The 21,167-nt window shown below is 37.4% G+C and overlaps 1 protein-coding gene across 1 annotated transcript in view; it reads right to left on the bottom strand.

The window, feature by feature from the left end:
* Positions 1-13,143: 13,143 nt before the first annotated feature.
* SPEF2 (sperm flagellar 2) overlaps positions 13,144-21,167 on the bottom strand; it is a 65,233-nt gene continuing 57,209 nt past the window's right edge. Inside the window, 6 exon segments of the mRNA XM_074932681.1 lie at positions 13,144-13,637; positions 13,739-13,862; positions 13,949-14,157; positions 14,244-14,461; positions 14,564-15,376; positions 15,378-15,760. Coding sequence (XP_074788782.1) covers positions 13,262-13,637; positions 13,739-13,862; positions 13,949-14,157; positions 14,244-14,461; positions 14,564-15,376; positions 15,378-15,760 — 2,123 coding nt within the window. The 3' untranslated portion in view covers positions 13,144-13,261.

Genomic DNA, 21,167 nt, shown 5'->3' with positions numbered 1-21,167 from the left:
TCTCTATGCAAACACACGCAGCATAGGGAATAAACTAGAGGAGCTAGAGACGTGTCCATGCCTGCAGGGCTACGATTTTATTGGCAGCATGGATACTTGGTAGGATGACTCTTATGACTGTAGTATTGGAATTGAAGGATACAGGCTCTTTAGGAAGGACAGGCAGGGGAGACGAGGAGGGGGTGTCACCCTCGATGTCAGTGACAGCTGGAGTGCAGGGAGCTCTGCCTGGGGATGGGTGAGGAGCCAACCGAGAGCTGATGGGTCAGGATTAAAGGGAGGGCAGGGACAGGAGATGTTATTGTGGGGGTCTGCTACAGGCCACCCAACCAGGAAGACCGAGTGGATGAAGGCCTCTATAGATGGATAGGAGCAGCCTCATGTTCACAGGCCTGGTCCTCATGGGGGACTTCAGCCACCCCAGTACCTGTTGGAGGGAAAACACAACAGGGCATAAGAAATCCAGGAGGAATGTGCTGATGTTACCTCCACATGATAGCGGAGCCAAGAAGGAGAGGCACTATGTTGAACCTTGTTCTCACCAACAAGGAGGGGCTGGTGGGGAGTGCAAAGCTCAAGGACAGCCTTGGCTGCAGTGACTGTGAAATGGTGGAGTGCAAGATCCTCAGGACAGCGAGGAAGGTGCACAGCCAGCTCACTACCCTGGGCTACAGGAGAGCAGACTTTGGCCTCTCCAGGGATCTGATTGGCAGAGTAGCATGGGGTAAAGCTTTGGAGGGAAGAGGGGCCCAAGAAAGCTGGTTAATATTCAAGGATCACCTCCTCCAAGATTAGGAGAGATGCATCCTGACAAAGAGGAAGTCAGGCAGAAATGTCAGGAGGCCTGCACAGATGAGCAAGGAGCTTCTGGACAAAGTCAAGCACAAAAAGGAAGCCTACAGAGGGTGGAAGCAAGGACAGCTAGCCTGGGAGGAATACAGAGAAACTGTTCGAGCAGCCAGGGATCAGGTTAGGAAGGCCAAAGCCCTGACAGAATTACATGTGGCCCAGGACACCAACGGCAACAAGAAAAGCTTCTACAAGTACAGCAGTGATAAAAGGAAGACAATGGAAGGATTGCTGGTTACTCAGGACATGGACAAGGCAGTACTCAATGACTTTTTTGCCTCAGGCTTCACCAAAAAGTGCTCCAGCTACATCACCCAAGTTACAGCAGGCAAAGGTGGGGACTGAGAGAATGAAGAAATGCCCACCATAGGAGAAGATCAGGTTCAAGACCATCTAAGCAATCTGAAGGTGCATCTGCAGGTCCTGAGGGAACTGACAGATGAAGTGTCTAGGCCACTATCCATCATATTTAAGAAGTCATGTCAGTCCGGTCAAGTTTGCACTGGCTAGAAAAGGGGAAACATAACCCCCATTTTTAAAAAGGGAAAAGAAGACCCAAGGAACCACAGATCAGTCACTCTCACCTCTGTGAGATGTGGATTAGATCTTCCTGGAAACTGTGCTAGGGCCCATGGAAAATAAGGTGATTGGTGACAGCTAACATGGCTTCACTAGGGGCAAATAGTGCCTGATGAATTTGGTGGACTTCTACGACAGGGTTACAGCGTTGGCGGATAAGTGAAGAGAAACTGATGTCATCTACCTGGACCTGTGCAAATCATCTGACACTGTCCCGCACGACATCCTTGTCTCTAAATTGGAGAGACATGGATCTGATGGATGGACCACCCAGTGGATAAGGAATTGGCTGGATGGTCACACTCAAAGAGTTGTGGTCAGTGGCTCAATGTCCAAGTTGAGAGCAGTGACAAGTGGCATTCCTCAGGGGTCCATATCGGAACTGGCACCGTTTAACATCTTTATTGGTGACATGGACTGAGTGGGACTGAGCACACCCTCAGCAAGTTTGCTGATGATACCAAATTGGGTAATGGTTTTAAACTGAAAGAGGGTAGATTTAGATCAGATATTAGGAAGAAATTCTTTACTGTGAGCACAGTGAGACACTGGCACAGGTTTCCCAGAGCAGCTGTGGCTGCCCCCTCCCTGGCAGTGTTCCAGGCCAGGCTGGACGGGGCTTTGAGCAACCTGGGCTAGTGGAAGGTGTCCCTGCCCATGGCAGGGGGGTTTGAACTGGATGATCTTTAAGGTCCCTTCCAATCCAAACCATTCGGTGATTCTATGATTCTATATTTGCAGTATGAATCAGCTGGAGAGTAAAATCCTCAGAGCAATGCAGACTGTTGAACTGAGTTGCTTTGCATTGCCTCTGGAGGTTTCCATAACATTCTCTTGAGCATCTAAGTTATGTGCCTACCTCTATAGTTCTCTTCTGAAAAAGCAACTTCAGTTGTGGAGTTAGCTGTGTGTTTATGAAATTTTTAGTCCTTTTTAGTCTTTAAGCAGCTGTATGAGACTGTAGGTTCAGAGTCATCACTCTCATGGAAGTTTGGAAAAAATAACAGTGGGTAGCTCTATAAACAAATGCGTATACACCATTGCATATTTACTATCATTGACTGAATGTGGGATAAATCCAACCCTCACAGGAGTAAATTAATTGCTCAGTTAATATTATATTTGAATTACAATCCTGTGTTAAAAATATATGTATTCACAGTCTGCATGTCTTATTTTAAACTCTCACACCTCAGTAAAAATTATTGCATCAGTAGACAAATAGGTGCAGATAGACCTGCATATTTTGTTGGTTTTCTTTGCAAGTCTGGGGTGAGTAGGGGTTGGCAGGCACTCTTGGAAGTTTTAAATTAATCAAAGCTGTTTTGAAACTGATGGGTTTCTGGAATAACATAGCCTCTTTAATTTCTGAAGACAAATACTACTAGATAATTAGAAAACAAACTGCAATAAAGGTTCTATGAAATTTATTTAAAACAGTTTGAAAATTATTTTAGTATCACCAAACAAATACAAACTGACGGAACTGTAGAACTTTAGTGCATACATGCACAAACATATGTATCTACATATGTATATATATGATATATATGGCTAGTATGCATTAAAAGTGAATCAGCAGTCATCATAAGTATGATTAAGAATCCAAAGTAAAAGTAAAAATTTAATGACCAGAATCTTGATAAAAGAAGAAAAATGTATTCTTAATACTCTTTCATGAAACTTGCTTCCTAAAAAAACTTGATGAACAGTGCAACGGTTCAAATAGAAGCTGTCTTCTGATAAATTAATAGATCAATTGATTTTATAATTTTCCATGTATTCAAGATCCGAAAAACATTCTTTATTTACAAAAAATCCTTACTGGGAAAATTCTAGAAATATTTAAATAAAGTAGAGCTGGTGAGCCCAAACTAAAATACTTCTGTTAGGAGCTCATTTTTTGTCTTACAGATACAGTGTCCATCAAGTTAATAGTAGAAATGGAAGAAATGTAGAATAGTAGAAGTGGAATAGTAGAAAGTAGAAATGGAAGCAAAAATTAAGCTTAATTAGCCCAATTTGTGGAACTATGGATAAGATAGATATTAGGCCTTCAATTTCCTGATGACAGTTTTCACTAGAAAGCACTCTCAAAAACCAAAACATCTAAAATTCAGACTCAATTTCTGAATGTGAATAAACCCAGCAATACATCATTCAATTCAGACACTTTAATGAACGAATATTATTCAAAAGATAAAAGAATTCCAACCTGCATATAGTATTCCTGTGTAACAAAGCCTGATCCAGCTACATCAACAGACTTGAAGCTACGTAGCAATTTGAGAAGCTGTGTGACAGACGGCACTGGCCAAGGCTGTGCTGCTGCTAGCAAGAATCTGCGCCAGTCAGTAATCTCTGAGTTCACTGTGAATGCAGATGCCAGATTCTGTAACTATAAAAGCAAAATAATTAATATTGTCAAATATGCATGCATAAACATACTCTTTCTATATACTATGTATCCTTAGGCCTTTTTCCTGTTTAGGATGGACAAGGTTCTGCAGTGAGATTTCAAAGGTGTATAGACATGAATCACAAACAAAACAGGCCACAGACCACAGACTGTCACTAAGGCTGACTGGCATGTCCACTTGATAGCCCTCTAAATAAATACTCTTATTTCCTAAACAGGGGTCTCTATCTAAACTGCGTGATAACAGCCTGGTAACAGCCCTTAGTACATGCTAACCCCTGAACTGTGCTTCATCTGGGAGAGCACTAAGAATTGAACTAGCAATTTAGCAGCATGACTACAAAATCTAGCAAATGCTTGGGCCTGTGCCTTGGCCCTGTTCTGCTTATTCTTACAGGTGTCCACCGTGCGGCTTTTCTCTGTTCCAGAATTATTTTCAGTTAGAAAAAAGTAATAGTCAAAAGGCTGCTTTGCAGCTTGTCTGTGTGGTTTTTAACCACTGAAGACATTGTATGTGGATAGCAGAGAGGGTTACAGAACACAAATAGGAGAATACATGTAAAATCTCCTGATACAACATTGCAAAGGCTGTATTTGATAGAGTGAACAAAATTGGCACAGTTCATTTCAGCACTACTGGTGTTGTGAGACCCTACTATGTACCTCTACACTATTTCCTGTCCCACACCAAGATTTCCTTGTCAAGGGAAGTGTCTGGTTGCTTCAGACTAGAGTTTGAGAAGGAAGCAATGTGTTTACAGGAATAAGGGCCTGAGGCAACTCAGTGAGTCAATTTGGTAGTGTTGTAGATGTCATCTGCCCTAATATTGGCAGGTACAATACCGCTTATTACAATTTGAAAACTTATTTGAAATTCTATTAAGTCACACAACGATGAAATGGTGAGTTCAGTTCAGAATAGTTTGTGCAGAATAAATGTATACCTTATCTTATGCTTCATGCATTTCCTTTTATGTGTAAGTTCTTACTTTCACTATAAATTTAAAAGTCTCGTTTTAAAATGGTTCTTTTAAGGAAAGGAAATTCTGTTATTAAAATAAAAATAATATTTACAAGAACTAAAAGCTCTCAGATAATAAAGAACATGGGATATGTGCACATGTGGTCTATTAATAAACAATGTTTCACTCAGTTTTCCTGTGCTAAGATTAGATTTTTATACTGATGATGACAGCTATGCCTAGTTTTCACTGAATTCAGTGGAAATCCACCACGCAGAACCTTTAGAATGGTTTACTCATGCAGTTCATCTGTGCAAAGAATACTTGAATAAAGCTGTTTCCCTTATGTAAAATCCAATTAAAATTTTAATGTGAAACATGGCTTACGGTCAGAAATAAGTATCAAAATATGCTAAAACAATAAAATCTTGGATAAATAAATTTAAGGACATACAGCTTCAGATTTTATTCTCCTGTCTTGGAATGAAGAACATGAACAGTCTTATTTTAAGTCCTGGAAATAAATTTTCAGTGGTGTCTAAGGAATCGATATAATTTGAAAATTGTAAATAAATATAGTGCTGACAAAAGCATTTTTTTTTCCTGGAACAGTAGCTTCCAAAATCTTTAGTGAAACAGAAGAATTTAAAGGAAAAACTGATAATGCCCTATACTCTTGACTTTATCATAGTAAGGACAATGCTGCATCTTCTACACAAACCAATACTTCAGTTGAAATCAAAATGGGTTAACTTACATCTGGAAGCACTAAATTCGTCCATGCATCAGGAAGACAATTTGTTCCAAGATTCAAATTAATCAAGTCAATAAAAATGTCAATAAATACTTTCCTTTTTATAAAACCTAAGAAAAGAAAGTCAATATATAAAAAAATTACATTTACCATTTGAAATAGACTTTTGTTAAAGGAAATCTATTTTTTTATTTTAATGGCTATGGGAAAATAATTTATTTTACTATTGATAGTGGTAATATCTTTCAAGCCAAACATAAATTTTTTCTCATTTAAAATAAATAATGTGTGGCCTGTCTAATAGCAAAATGTCAAATATCCCAATACATTGCGATTTTCTTGATACTTGTCCTGATCTGCATTGTGATCACCAATCCATCCTCACCATCTACACTGACAGTTAATGAGCAGTTCACAAATACTGATCACATACATATTCTCTGTATTGAATACCTACCAACCTTTACTTTCACTGTGCTCTCTTTTAATCAGTCAAAAATCTATCTATACTTTTGAAAGCAAGCATGTTAGAGAATAGCATGGAAAATGCATACAATTAATTGTCTGTTGAAATTTGAAACAAAATCGAATTGCTTAAAAAGCTTCTCAGAATTTGCTTGTGGGAGTTATAAATAGCTCTGTTATTTTTATTTTAAAGAAATCATAAGATAAAAAATAAGTGCAACAAAACCTATTTGTTTTTTTTAAATAGGCATGGATTTGCTTATAAGCAATTAGAAAATTCAAAGTTCATGCACAGTATTAAAACACAAAATGATGCATACCAAAATTTGACAGATATGAGTCTTTTCTTTCAGAAATGGACTTTGCTGCCTCAGTGAGGATTCACTGTGAAACCTTTACAGTAACAACAAAAATTATAAAATAAGTTTCAAATTACCTAAATTTTGAGAGCCAAAACTGATTTTGTCAAGTTATGATCACTTCCATAGCATCACACCAGTTGGTTTTCAGATTAGCTTTAAAAGCAAACACAACCAGTGAAATACTGGAAGGACTAATTTTTTTTCCTTTTTACAGCCAAACATCTTGCCTTTTTGAAAAGGCACAGCTGTGCACATTCTGTGGCTATTAAACTCTTTTCTTCAAAGGGGAACAGTGTAGTGAAATTTGTTAAATTTATGAGAAAGGCTTGTGGTAGGAATTCTAAGAATGTGTTTGAGTATTAGTTTCATAATGTCAATATTCAAAATCAAGTAGCCAATTTGAAATAATATCGTATAATCTCTGTAGACCTGTTTGCCTCCCATCCGGAAAAACAGGAGTAATTCCCTCAGCATATCTTAATATAGAAGGGAAATCCTATACATATATAAGCTTGGAGATAAGAGGAAAAAAATAGATTTGGGAAGACAGGAAGAAGGAAGGGAATTTGAAGCCTTATGTCTGACCATAAATTTCAGCATGAAAGTGCAAGCTAGGAAAAAATACCGGCAGACTGATAACAGGGCTCTGATGTCAGCTCCTGAAGGTTTTTGAGTAATCTACTTTGAGAAAGAACATCTTTTAAAAATCATGTGTTAGGCTGTTTACTGAAGCATCTTGGATTGCTGATTGAATAATTTTAAGGTAACCAGAAGCTTGTATTTTGACAAGAACTTCAAGCCACAAGAATAAGATTATTTCCACATGGCACAATAAGGCTTACATCACAGAAGTAATACTGGGAGACTTCATAGAAGATTCAATAAACCAGGTAACTTTTTAGTGGTTCATGGGAGAATAGGCTACATTTCACTAAGGAGCCAGTGAAAACTTTATATTAAAATAACAGGAAAAGATTTTACAACTTATTTGCAGTCTCAAATTGTCTAGTGCTTTACCATGAAAAGCCTAGCTACCATAATTTTTATTTCATGTTTTACTAAACATTTCCCTTTCCACATCTGATCCCTAGTACTCTGGTAATCTAACTTATTTGTCTCACATTATCTTATGGTTTAAACTGTTCAATTCCTACTACCATTTCCCTATATGACAATAAAAAAATGCTGTTTCTGTACTTCTTACGAATTTCTGGCTTCCTAAAACAAAAATGAGTTTTGTTTTTGTGCACAAAATTCTAAAAGGATACTCATGTCAGTATCCTTCAAAATCAGGTCGCACCTCGATTCCTGTGTTCAGTTTTGGGCCCCTCACTCCAAAAAGGACATTGAATGACTCGAGCGTGTCCAGAGAAGGGCAACGGAGCTGGTGCAGGGTCTGGAGCACAGGTCGTACGAGGAGCGGCTGAGGGAACTGGGGGTGTTTAGTATGGAGAAGAGGAGGCTGAGGGGAGACCTCATCGCCCTCTACAACTCCCTGAAAGGAGGCTGCAGAGAGCTGGGGATGAGCTTCTTTAGCCTAGTAGAAAGTGATAGGACAAGAGGGAATGGCCTCAAGTTGCACCAGGGAAGGTTTAGGCTGGATATCAGGAAGCATTTCTTTCCGGAAGGGGTTGTTAGGTGTTGGAATGGGCTGCCCAGGGACGTGGTGGAGTCCCCATCCCTGGAGGTGTTCAAGAGTAGGGTCAACCTAGCACTGAGGGATATGGTGTGGCTGGGAATGGAAAAGTGTGAGGTTAATGGCTGGACTAGATGATCTTCAAGGTTTTTTATAATCTAGATGATTCTGTGATATCCTCATGTGACGTTTTTTGAGGCTACATGACTTCAGAAACATACTTAAAAAATATTTGAGGGGCAAGGAAATTAAAAAACTGGAATTGATAAATCACAATTTATAGAACTTTGATTAGATTATAGAACATAATACAACATAGTTTTCAGGTAATTTGATATTGGCTGATGTAAGTATATGGCAAACATGAGTTATTGTGAGATATTTAAGCACTGTCAGGTGATCTGCAGTGTCTACCCATTTTTCTTCCTCTGTGTTAAATGCGAATAAAACCACCCTCTCTTTAATTCACAACTAAACTACTTTCTATCTGTTAATTATAGCATTGCTGATGTGCTATAGGGTAATTTACTTTATTACCTCCTCCTAAAACATCTGATGCGGGACAATTCCAAAGTGTCCTCAAAGTTATAATAGTTCATAAACTTCAAATGGTGTGTGACCTAATTCCTCCTCATGACATACCTAGGACAAATGAGGAAGTCTCAAAGAGAGGGAGGAAACCCCTCATAAACATATAGAAAAGGTATCAAATAACTTTTCTCAATGTATTTTTAGTTATTTTGTCTAGATCTAATGTGGTTTGGTGGTTTGGTTTTTTTTACATTATAGAACATGGAACTGGTTTTGAATATCGGATTATATTACAAGAAAAAATGTAATTCACCAATTTAATTGAGGGGTTGCCAATGCTTTATAATCATGGAGAGATGCTATGAGTGGGCAGCTACACAGATGGTGCTGAGAAAAGGATACCGGTGTCTGCAAATGGTACTCTGCAAGTGGTAGAAGGAAATAATGTCCTCTGGGAAAGAATGGGAAAACAATTCCCAGAGTTGTCTGGAAATTGTCCACCTAACAAGACTGGTTTCAAAACAGGTATGTTCTTTACATAATCTTTTTGTTAAGTCAAAAAAAAAAAGAGAAGAAACCAAACCCAACATGTTTTTGCTGAATGATGTAGGACACTGAACAGAAAATGAACTTATTAAATGTCTAGAAACACTTTTAATTAGGAGGGATAACAAGCATTTTGGAAAAAGAATCCGATTTCTAAAGGATGTTGAAAAACTGGTGATATGGTCAAGATCAGTAAGTAAATTTCAGTGGAAACAGATCAAAGCACTTTAAGGAAACAGACTGCACAAATTAATACACTTATTACGTTGCAGATAAAACCAATCAGGAAAGGACTTCAAGAACACCAGAGAACAGGATTAGAATTCAAAGTAAACTTCACAAATCTGAGATATAGTCTAGGATAAGAAGGACACTATCCAATAAGAATAAATGTCAAGTGCAACACTGGACTGAAATAATAAACTGCATAAATGTCACAATGGGAATCTTACTGACAAAGTAAAATTTTTGTAGAAAGTCTCTAAAGATTATGGTAGATTACAATATCACCAGAAAGTACATGGGAAGACACTGGAAATAATCCTTGCACTCTTTTCAGTTGTTTTGGCTTCTGCTGGTGTACAATTTTGGAATTTGCCAATATAGAAGGATGTAAGGAAACTAAAGAGTGCCCAGAAGAAAGTAGCAAGAATCATCACAGCGTTAGAAAACATGTCTTGAGAGGCAAGGTTGAAGGAATAGTGCTAGTTACATCTACAAAAGGAAGATTATGAGAAAACATAGCAGTAGTTTTCCAGTTAAAACCAAACATTACAAAGAGGATAGGGATAACTCCCTCTTCCATAAGTGCATTTAGGAAGAATCATAGGAAATACAATTTGTTTGCAGCAAAACCAATTCAGACAGTAGTAAAAAAAACATAAGGAAAGCAAACTACACATTCTACAGTAGACTATTTCAAAAGTTTATCACAAAAGAACGAGGGTTAAATACTAGATACAGATTGTCTGACTAAACTTGATCCCATTTTTAGACATGAATGACTTCTTGATATCCCTTTCCAACTACTTGTTACAACAGTCAGATTTTCCTAGTATTTTTCCAAGGGCAATGTATCCACTATCTTCAATCCTAATACTAAAAATGTGATGCTGCCCACCTTGTATCATGGAAGTGGCTTCCATGTTACAGATTCTAAATACATTTTTGTTCATTACTTTGGTTTTTGCCTTCTGCTGTTGGACATTCTGGGGATACATTTTCAAACTTTTTCTAACCCCGTCATAGTTAAAATGTCCTATTTGAAAACTTTGAGGGGAAAAACTTTGAATTATGCGACCTAAGAGAAAATCCTTAGAATTAGCAATGCCACTTATAAGGTATCCTGTAAAATATATATCCTTTAGCTTATTAGGTAAAGTATAGGTAAACTTTTTTGTTATCTGAGAAATCACACAAGTGAAGATATTTCAATGATGTATCTTTTATAATCAATGATATAATGCATAGTGCTGATCTCTTTTTCTGATCCTTACAGATTAACTACTTGACTGGACTAACATTCTTTAATGAGGCATGCATTCAAAGCCTACTCTATTTCTGACATAATATTTAGACATTGAAGTAGCATGAATATATATGCAAGACATACCAAAAAAAAAGACTGTATGTTTGTGTGTGCATGTATAGAATATATCTTCCTCAATTACTAGACATATTTTATATTGAAATTAGAGAGTTGATATTGATTTAGAAAAAGTTTGATTTAAAGGTGAATGATCTTACATTCTTTTCTCCCAAATTCCTTCTAATTAATATTCATCACTGTTAGAAGAAGCAGGGTCATTAATGACTTCAGCTATCTTTTGATATAAATCATTGCTTTTTCCTTGATGGTCAAAATACATTCTGCTGGTATATTTTACCTTGATTGGAAATTATCAAGTAGAAAGTTGCATTTAGATCATGTAGAACTATGAAATTATGAAATCAGGTACTTCGCTGAACAATTCTCATTCTCAGCTCCTAGATTAAAAATCAAGATACAGCATCCTATTGCAGCCCTCACAAACATTTCTACCGGGAAAAAGGTCATTCAAGATGTGAAGTGTATTAGTCATATCCTGGCTGTAAGAGTATTTGCTATTGGAAAACTGATTCATGTTCTGTCTCTGTAGGAAAGTCTTCTGAAGGACAAGTCTGACAAAAATCTGTGAAAGGTCATGCTAAACCTTATCAACAAGAGAATAAGAAGTAGCAACATGTACAGATATGGAGAGAAGGTATGACCCCAAGTTCGTAGGCTAAAGAGGTCAAGCAATCACTCAAGAGAAATAATATTCTGATTTTCCACACATTTATCAAAAGAAAATCAGAGTTTTCAAAATCAGTGAAACTTCTTGAACAATGAAAGACTGATAGTAAGATGATAGTAACTCTGGCGGTTATAATATATCATTATAACTCAGCTAAATGCAACAAACAATCAGACTGAAGTTAAGACATCCCTCTGTCCACATGTTGCCGAGGTAACAATTACTCTATTTTTTTTGGACATTGTCTTCAGATTCCTAGAAGTCAGGTATAGAAGGGCAAATGTAAACATCTACAGATTGCCACATTTGTAAACATTACAGATTGGAAATTGGCCAATGTGACGCCCATCTGTAAGAAGGGTCAGAAGTATGACCCAGGAAATTACAGGCCTGTCAGCTTGACTTCGGTGCCCAGGAAACTGATGGAGCAGCTCATCCTGAGTACCATCACACAACACGTGTGGCACAACCAGATGCTCAGGCCCAGTCAGCATGGGTTCATGAAAGGCAGGTCCTGCCTGACAAACCTCATCTCCTTCTATGACAGGGTTGTATCCTGCTTGTTGGATGAGGGAAAGGCTGTGGTTGTTGTCTACCTTGACTTTAGTAAGGCCTTCGACACCGTTTCCCACAGCATTCTCCTGGGGAAACTGGCTGCTCATGGCTTGGATGGGCACAGGCTTTGCTGGGTAAAAAACTGTCTGGATGCCGGGCCCAAAGGGTAGTGGTGAATGGAGTTAAATCCAGTTGGCAGCCGATCACAAGTGGTGTCCCCCAGGGCTTGGTGTTGGGGCCGCTCCTGTTTAACATCTTTATTGATGATCTAGACGAGGGGATCGAGTGCACCCTCAGTCAGTTTGCAGATGACACCAAGTTGGGTGGGAGTGTTGATCTGCTCGAGGGTAGGGAGGCTCTGCAGAGAGACCTGGACAGGCTGGAGCCATGGGCTGAGCCCAACTGGAGGAGTTTCACTAAGGCCAAATGCCGGGGGCTGCCCTTGGGCCACAACAACCCCCAGCAGCGCTACAGGCTTGGGGAGGAGTGGCTGGAGAGCTGCCAGTCAGAGAGGGACCTGGGGGTGTTGATTGACAGCCGGCTGAACAGGAGCCAGCAGTGTGCCCAGAGGGCCAAGAAGGCCAATGGCATCCTGGCTTGTGTCAGCAATAGCGTGGCCAGCAGGGACAGGGAAGGGATCTGACCCCTGTACTGGGCACTGGTGAGGCCGCCCCTCGATTCCTGTGTTCAGTTTTGGGCCCCTCACTCCAAAAAGGACATTGAATGACTCGAGCGTGTCCAGAGAAGGGCAACGGAGCTGGTGCAGGGTCTGGAGCACAGGTCATACGAGGAGTGGCTGAGGGAACTGGGGGTGTTTAGTCTGGAGAAGAGGAGGCTGAGGGGAGATCTCATCGCCCTCTACAGCTCCCTGAAAGGAGGGTGCAGAGAGCTGGGGATGAGTCTCTTTAACCAAGTAACAAGTGATAGGACAAGAGGGAATGGCCTCGAGTTGCACCAGGGAAGGTTTAGACTGGATATTAGGAAGCATTTCTTTCCAGAAGAGGTTGCTGGGTGTTGCAATGGGCTGCCCAGAGCAGTGTTGGAGTCCCCATCCCTGGAGAGGTTGAGTCAGGTTGACATAGCGCTGAGGGATATGGTGTAGCTGGGAACTGTCAGTGAGGTTAATGGTTGGACTGGATGATCTTCAAGGTCTTTTCCAACCTTGACGATTCTGTGATCTACTGATGACTCTGATAAAGAAAAGCCACATTTTAACATTATAATACATTATGGAAAAGGATATAAATTTCACATTCATTAACTCTGCAAGGCATTCTGCCCATGGAAGTTGCAAGAAGATTTTGAAACAAAACCTAATAACTTTCATCTAGTTAATTCCGCAGAGACTCTCCAAATCAAACTCAGAGTAGTAATCTGGTCTTTCATTTGTCATTATATCACCTCCGTGAAGTCTTCTGTTTTTCTGACAAGTAGCATTCCACAAATCAATAGCTTTCTGGGGATCAAATTTTTTGATATCTGGAGAGTTCATCTGAATTATCATAAGGTCCGTCACACTTTCAGATCTTAGTTTAGAGTGCAAATGCATCATGGTGAGTTTCATCTGACTGAAGCCTCTCTCTGTTTCAGTTGAGCTTGCCGGCAGAGTTAGGATCAAATCTACCAATGTCAGGATGCTGGGATACTTCTTTGAATAATCTGAATTCACTGAATCCCATGTCAAGGTCTGGATGTTCTGAAATCTAAAAAGCACAGTAAAAAGCATAATTATAACTGTCACTAAATGTATTTTGATAATCCTTTTGAATAAATCAATAAACAGACATAAATGCAATTTTATTACCTTTTATAAAGCTCTAATTTCAACATGCTCCATTCAGTTTCTACTTCACCTATTTTCACACTAGCAGCTTCTAGTATTACTTCATAATGCTTAGTCAAGACAGACACTTCCTTTTCACCAAATTCTATAACAGGGGCAAATGAAAAATATTTTTATACTTTTAAAACATTTAGAAGTTGTACTTCAAATAGCCACTATCAAGTTCTATACCTTGTTTCATTTTGTCAGGCCATAGCTTAAAACTTCCAATAGTAGTTGCTCTCAAAACATATTGACTAGCATCACAAAAACAATCACATAGTCTCTTCACCAAATTACTTAATACTTTGGTTCGTACTGCTGAAATATTTCCATTTCCAACAAGCAGGTAACCGTGAAAGTGCTGAATGGTCTCTATCAGGCGTTCCTTTGGACCAGCTCTAAATGATATAGAATACAGAACAATATATAATACTCTTTTTTTATATTCTCAGAAATCATGGTTCATTTATTAGAAATGCCAGACCTTGTTTGATACATGTGAAGTGTTTCCAGTGTCAACTGCATGGTTGCAAATATATCTGCAATGGAGGAGTTGTGATCCAGAGTAACACGTGACAGAATGTTGAGGACATTGATGACATCCAACAAGAAGTGAGAAAACTTGACTATCTCCATTCTAAGAAGCAGACATAGAAGGCCTTTGACCTTCTGCTGGTTTGAGGCTCTTGAATCTCTTTCAATCTGGAAATCAACATAGAAGAAGAAAGCATCAGGTATGTGGACCAAAATTAGCCACAGCAATTAATTTTTCCTGAAGTTACATCCAAATTTTAAATAATTTACCTTAGTCAGATGTAGCACAATTGCAGGGTAACCTTTAAGGAGAATTTGTAGGGCTGTTTGTAGACGAGGAAGCCACTGGGAGCCTCCAATGCGAGAAGGAATAGCTGGGTGTAACTTAATGGCTTCATATATGGCTTTGAGATTATTCTTATTTAGAGGTGAGTTATGATAAAAGTAATACATATTTCTCAATGCATTGCTTAAGATGTTGTATAGCTGAATATTTTTCAGTGTTCCCTTGTAAGCCAGCTTTAGGCGCTGAGCAAAACAATGCACAGACTGTACACAAGGCTGAATTTCCCTCAGAAGTTTAGCTACCCCACTGTTTTCTTCTACCATGACATCTTTCCCATCGTTTCCAAATCCAACTAATTTTCTTGACCAGTCCTGGCTTGCCAGACTGAGCTGAAGATTTATTTGTAATGTTTCCTCAATTGCATTTTTTATAGTTGAAGCATCAGTTTTGTTAACAGGTTGAACCTCAACAATCTGGCAATGAACTCTTCCTTCATTTGCAAAGCGTACATAGACAACTGCAGCTGCTTTGAGTGTACTGTCTGTAATTCCATCACTAATAACAGAAAAGAATTTACATTTCTTCAGTTTCTTTTTCAAAGCTCTTCTTTCTACTTCTGCAACAAAGTGTATAAACATTCTTGCTGACTTGTCATTTCTAAATACAGAACCAATATCCACTCCTTTCATATCATCTAGTTTGCACATCCAGTCAAGGTCTGTAAAGGGATGACCAGATTTAGCAATAGCATGACATGTTCTAAAAATATTTTCTACTCTAGCTAATGTTATGGATGGAGTTCATACTCTTCAACATCTGCTAAGCAGAAGCTGTATCTAGTGAAGCATTACTGGCAGCTTCCATGCAGGTAGCCCAGGCATGAGCTTCACTACTCTGGTGTGTATTTATAAATTCAAGTTTGAAATCATCAGTGCCAGAACAAAAATTATGAATGTTTTCTCCCAAATCCACGTTATGCTTACGACACGGTGAACAAAACATTATTCCCCTTTCATCATCATATTTTAACCAGGAGTATTTTGTTAACCATATTTTTGGAAACTGGCGATTCCTCTTTGTTCTCTGATGTTCCAAATCTTTCTTCTCTTTCCCTCTGTCACCAACTTCTCTCTTGCTAGAAGAATTACTCTTGCTTTTAAATTGCTTCAGTGCTTTTATGGCTATAATTTAAAAAAGAAACAACTAAATATAAAGTAGTTTTTATTTATAAATTATCAATCGCATTTTTTTTCATCCACATTTATTTTGTTAATTTAGGACTAGACTGTGACTTGAAATAAACAGCCATAAAAGAGGACAAGAAAAACTGAGATCTGCTCTTAAATCACTTGGAGGCTACTCAGGACCCTTGTAAGAAATAGTCAGTTTTGACTCCAATTTCCTTTTGACTACTAGAAGTTAGTCAGAATATGCAACTAGATGCAGCAGCATCAATACCATTTTTGAAAGAGAGAAAAACAGAGTTAGGGAGTGAGATTCTGAATAATCTTTCAGGCAAAACTTCTCCAGAAGATTCTACTACTGAAGTCACAAACCTATTACAGTGCCCATTACACCTGACATTAACAGAAAAGTTAACTTGGAGCAAGTCTGTAAATACATAAATACATGTCACAGAATGCAGAAGATGTTCTAAGGCATATGTAGCTGGCCTGATCTTCTTAAAATACATTTATCTACAGACTGATTTTATGACTGCTTTTAGAAAAACAGCTGTACAAGCTTCACATTTTGCTCTCAAAATGGAAATGGTCTTAAAGCACTGAGATTGCTCTCAATATTATTTTCCCAAATTGTTCTCAAAATGGTCATTCTTACATTTTGTAAGAGTAAATGCCATAAGCTGACATTTTTGAAAATTCTATCTCTAAGGCTCATGAATCCCCTACTTTTGGCAAGGAATTTAATGATTCTTTTACTACATCATGTCTTTGAAAAGAAAGCAAATAATGAATACAAATTCCATGCAGAACTATAAATCTATTCATTGGAAAACAACAGAAGTAAAGCAATGAGGAAATGACCTAAGAACAACCTGACTCCTCACCCTCCTTATTGTGATGCATACATCAAGAGGCAAAATTAATGATTACATTAAGCTAATCACAGAAAGAAATGCCATTTCTGCTGCTTTAAAAGGTCTTAAGAAAAAGAACCCTTGTATTCTACTCTTTTCTATTTTACAAGAAGGGTTAGATTTTCATATATGCCTTATACAATTTGTGAGAACTGCTTGTTCCCATTGCCATAAAAATGATAGTTTGTCTGCTTCATTCTATTCTGAGCATTCTGAAAGGCCATAATATTAAAAAATGTTAGGAACATGCACTTTAAATACATTTCCATTATGAGTCATTCTTTCAAAGAACTTCAAATCTGAAGTAGCAGCTGTGGTCCACATGGACAGCTAAAACAGCTAGATCACAGAAGCTTTTTCTGACATGTGCCCAAGTACCATATCCAGGACCAAAAAGAGAGGAGCATTCTTAATAGACATTAAATATTAAAAACCTTCCCTGACATTAGGAAGGCACAAAACCACAAGAAAATGTGAAATAGAGATGGGGGGCAGGATTAATGGATCTGTAACTGCAGAAGTCAGCGGGTGGAGAGGACAAAACCATTGTAAAACTTCTATAGTGCCTACTGCTTCTTGAGGTGTATGGGCACCTGGAGAAATCTGCTGTTGATTAGAAAAATGGGAATCAGAGTAGATTCTGTGAGCCACTGTCAGGGATAACGTTCCCTGTATGATTGACCTTCAATGTTACCAACGTTTTTCAAGTTTTGAATTTTTTAATTTCAAAACACAAGTGTTTAAACTCTTAGAAATATATGTTTGGGACATCATGTGTTTATAAGTGATTGGCTGTATGTGTCTTTAGAAAGACACATATATGCTACAGTGTGTTAGAACAGTAAATCCACAGCTGAGAGGTACAAATTATCAGATCAGCTCTATAATCCATCTAAAGTATGATTATATTCATTACAAGTCCTCCCTCTAGTATATTCTTACCGTGCTTACCTAAGAAAATGAAGGTTATGCAGTTGTGTTGCCTATATATCTCTACACCAATTTGTCTGTCTGCCAGTTCTCCCTCACTAATAATTTTAGAATGGCCAATTTGAACCAAGTTTATCAGATGGGCAGAGTTATGAAGGTCCTATAAATGTCTTTCAGATATCATCTGAGGTACATTACAAAGATCCTCGTAACACTCCCACTGAGGAAAAAAGCAGGGAGATGATCAGCTTTTATCCACTGTGGCCAAGAGGCATGAGTCAGTCTAAAGTCAGTTCCAGACCACACACAGCATCTAGTGCATCCTAGCCATAGCTGTGCAAGCAAAACATGTAGGTAAGATGACATGAAAGAAAGACAATAGTAGTTGGTTTTTTTAAAAAAATTAGGCTAATACACATGGAAAGGAACAGGAGATGGAGTAGCAGGAGGAAACTGGGAACATGGGAAAAGATGGGATTTGTTGCAGTGGGACTATGGAAAGAACACAGAATACAAAAGGAAGCCATCCTGTACTACTTATGAAGCAACCTCTTTTCACATAAAACTTTCTCATCAATGAAATCAAAAGGAAAACTAAAAAGCTACACAAAGTAGAATTATTTTTCATTAAAATATTTTTTTTAAAATGAGTATCATTCACTAATACACAAGGTGACAACCATTTATATGTTTCAATAAGTAGTGCAGAAACAAAATAAGCAAATGCAAAAAATTAATTGTGAACAATTTAAGATTATGACCACAACTGAAACTGAAAACAGAAAAATAAACATTCAAAAAGGAGCATTAAGAATTACAACAGCGTGTGTACACTAGATGGGTATATTCTGTGAACCAGAACCATGACATTTTAAAGAGACGTAAGAAATAGAGCAACCACCATGCCTCAGTTACAAGGCACTGATATACAGAAGAGACTATTTCTTAATGATACACCAGTCAGCAGAATATTTTCATAGAAGCACTGTATAAAAATATTTCCCTAAACTGAGGAATTGAAGTATATTCAGATTATAAATTTATACAGGCAACAAAATGTGAATACATTGTAAACCTATACTAGAGATGAGAATTATGTTAACATTTTATTCCCTTTTCATCGAATTTTACCAGAACATTTAAATAGATTCCTATTCCCCTCCATTTACTCTGAGAAAAATGTTTCCATAGCAATTTCTGGCTAGAAGTTTGGATGATGATCTATGCAAGTTATGCACCGGAGTCTGTAGCAATGCTGTAAGGGCTGAATGAGTGAAATAAACCCTATGAATTACATTCATCTAACTTCAGCAGTCTAAAAGCCAGTAATATGGGATACTGTTGTCCTTAGATGACAAAGACAGGAGTCTCAAAACCATGATTAATTCCCTCCAAGATATTTAGATACTCATAACCCCCTGCAAGTAATTTTCATTGTAAATATTTACTTAATTTATTCACCAATTATTACTGATTCTGCTATGATATATGTCCAGTCTTCACTCATTAGCAAGAATTGGGTTTTTAAATTTAGAATCACAGAGTTTAAGGTATGCCTGTTGCTGCACAGATTCAATGAAGGGAAAGGAGAATTCCTCTGATTGAAATCTTAATACTTGGATATATAGATTCAAATGCACAGAAATATATACAAACATGTTAAATATGTTTCATGAAAGTAATTGGATACATAGATTTTTAAACACCATGGGCAAACAGTCAAAGATTTCTGAAATTAAATAACATACATGATTTAGTAGGAAACATAACAGGAGGTGTAAGTGAAACTAAGTCAGCAGAATTACTGAATTTTCCATTATCTGTAGGGAGAGGTAGTGTATCTATTCTGGATCTCTGATTAAGGTTTTTACATCCCAGAAGTTTAGGCATTTTCTATCTGTGTCATTTGTCTAGTACATGATACTTCCTCTGTCTACAAACTTAACCTTTCTTATTTTCAAGTTTTGAAAAAAGCACATTGGAAAGAAATATAGTCTTAGAAAAGATAAGTTAGAGATGACAAACTTCTATGCTCACATATGGACTTCGCTATTCACATCAAAGTCACATCATTACTATTGTAATTACTATGTATTACTATTGTAAGGTTTTGAATTGTTTCTACAAAACTGCTTGGGAAGAAAAATAATAATTTATGACATTATTTAGGGTCAGCATATAATTCTGACTTTCCAATCAACAAAATATTCTATTAGAAAGGTAAAATTTCATTCTGAAAATGAACTAGATGCATACTTTAATATGCCTGTCTGTTCCAAACCTAGCAACACAGTAAAACTCAATTGACAAGTCCACAATTTGAAAAGAAACAGCAATACAATTTGGTCATAGGCTGTTCTCTATATTTTACTGGTTTACATTTTAGCAGACTATTTTATAGTTTTATAAACAAGCATTTTAAACATTTTTTGTATATTGGATATAGAAATTTTTTAAACCTGACTGAAATTTATTTCTGATCAATAATCAGTTCTATAATTCAACTGGAATAGTTTGTGAGGATCAAGACTGTGAAAAACCTAAGTTTTAAGATCCCCTTGTGAAATTCAGTCATAAGATGGAGAACAGAAGTCTGGGATAGAATTTGTATCGACCTGTTTGGTAATGCACAACGTCACCAAAACTGCATTCTCTGAAGCACCTTTAGAAGAAAATTGAGACATTCCAGATGTGTGCTAATGGAATTGACAATAGACGTAGTCATAGGGAGGATACAGTGCTAAAGGGAATCAGGAGGGATGAGATCGCATAGATGATTAGTTTAATTTTGTTGATAAGAACAGAGCACATCCAAAGAGACTGTAGAAAAGAAAAAAAAAGTGAGTGTTAGTAGCTCCTATTAAGACCTGCCACAGTTCTTCCTATAAAAAAGCAGCATGTTCCTGAGGCAATATATTAAAGCACTGCTAACAAATCAATCAAAGGATTTAGTGAAATCGACAAATACTGCAGAGCCACCTTGAGTTTGGGCAATGGCACTTGAAATAATAAAAAAAAATAATAATTTAAGTATTTCCTTATCAAATGAAAGACTGTCAGGAGGTAGCAAGGTCCAAGCGTAGGCTGTATGTTTTGTCCATCGGTGCTTAGAATGGTGAGTAATGTGCTTCCATGGAGAACCAAGTGTGCAGGATAGAACAAAGCTGTCAGTGATGAATCGGCAATCCTTTAATATTTTAAATTCCTAGGAAACACAGAACTGTTTACAATTTGTATAACATCTCTGTTGTAAATATAAAACAATTTTTAAGTATATTGGCACTCCCACTTTTTGCTTTCATTTTGGCAATTTGTTAAACATATCTTGAAAAGACATCCTTTTGACATTTACCAAATATCCTGTAAGAACACTGTTTACTATTTATTTCGTCCAACAAAATAATTTCTCCTTTTACTCTTTCTTTGCTTGGATTTCTAGGTAAAATTATTCTTCATGTAATCTCCATAATGCTATAGAAAAGAAGTCTAATATTCCATTTTCAGAACAATATTAGGAATTTTGCTATATACATAGTACAGAAGATTGGTAGATATATTCT

Source organism: Athene noctua, chromosome Z, assembly GCF_965140245.1.
Source record: "Athene noctua chromosome Z, bAthNoc1.hap1.1, whole genome shotgun sequence".
In the NCBI taxonomy this organism is placed as follows: domain Eukaryota; kingdom Metazoa; phylum Chordata; class Aves; order Strigiformes; family Strigidae; genus Athene; species Athene noctua.
This window is presented reverse-complemented; position numbering and strand designations above follow the sequence as displayed.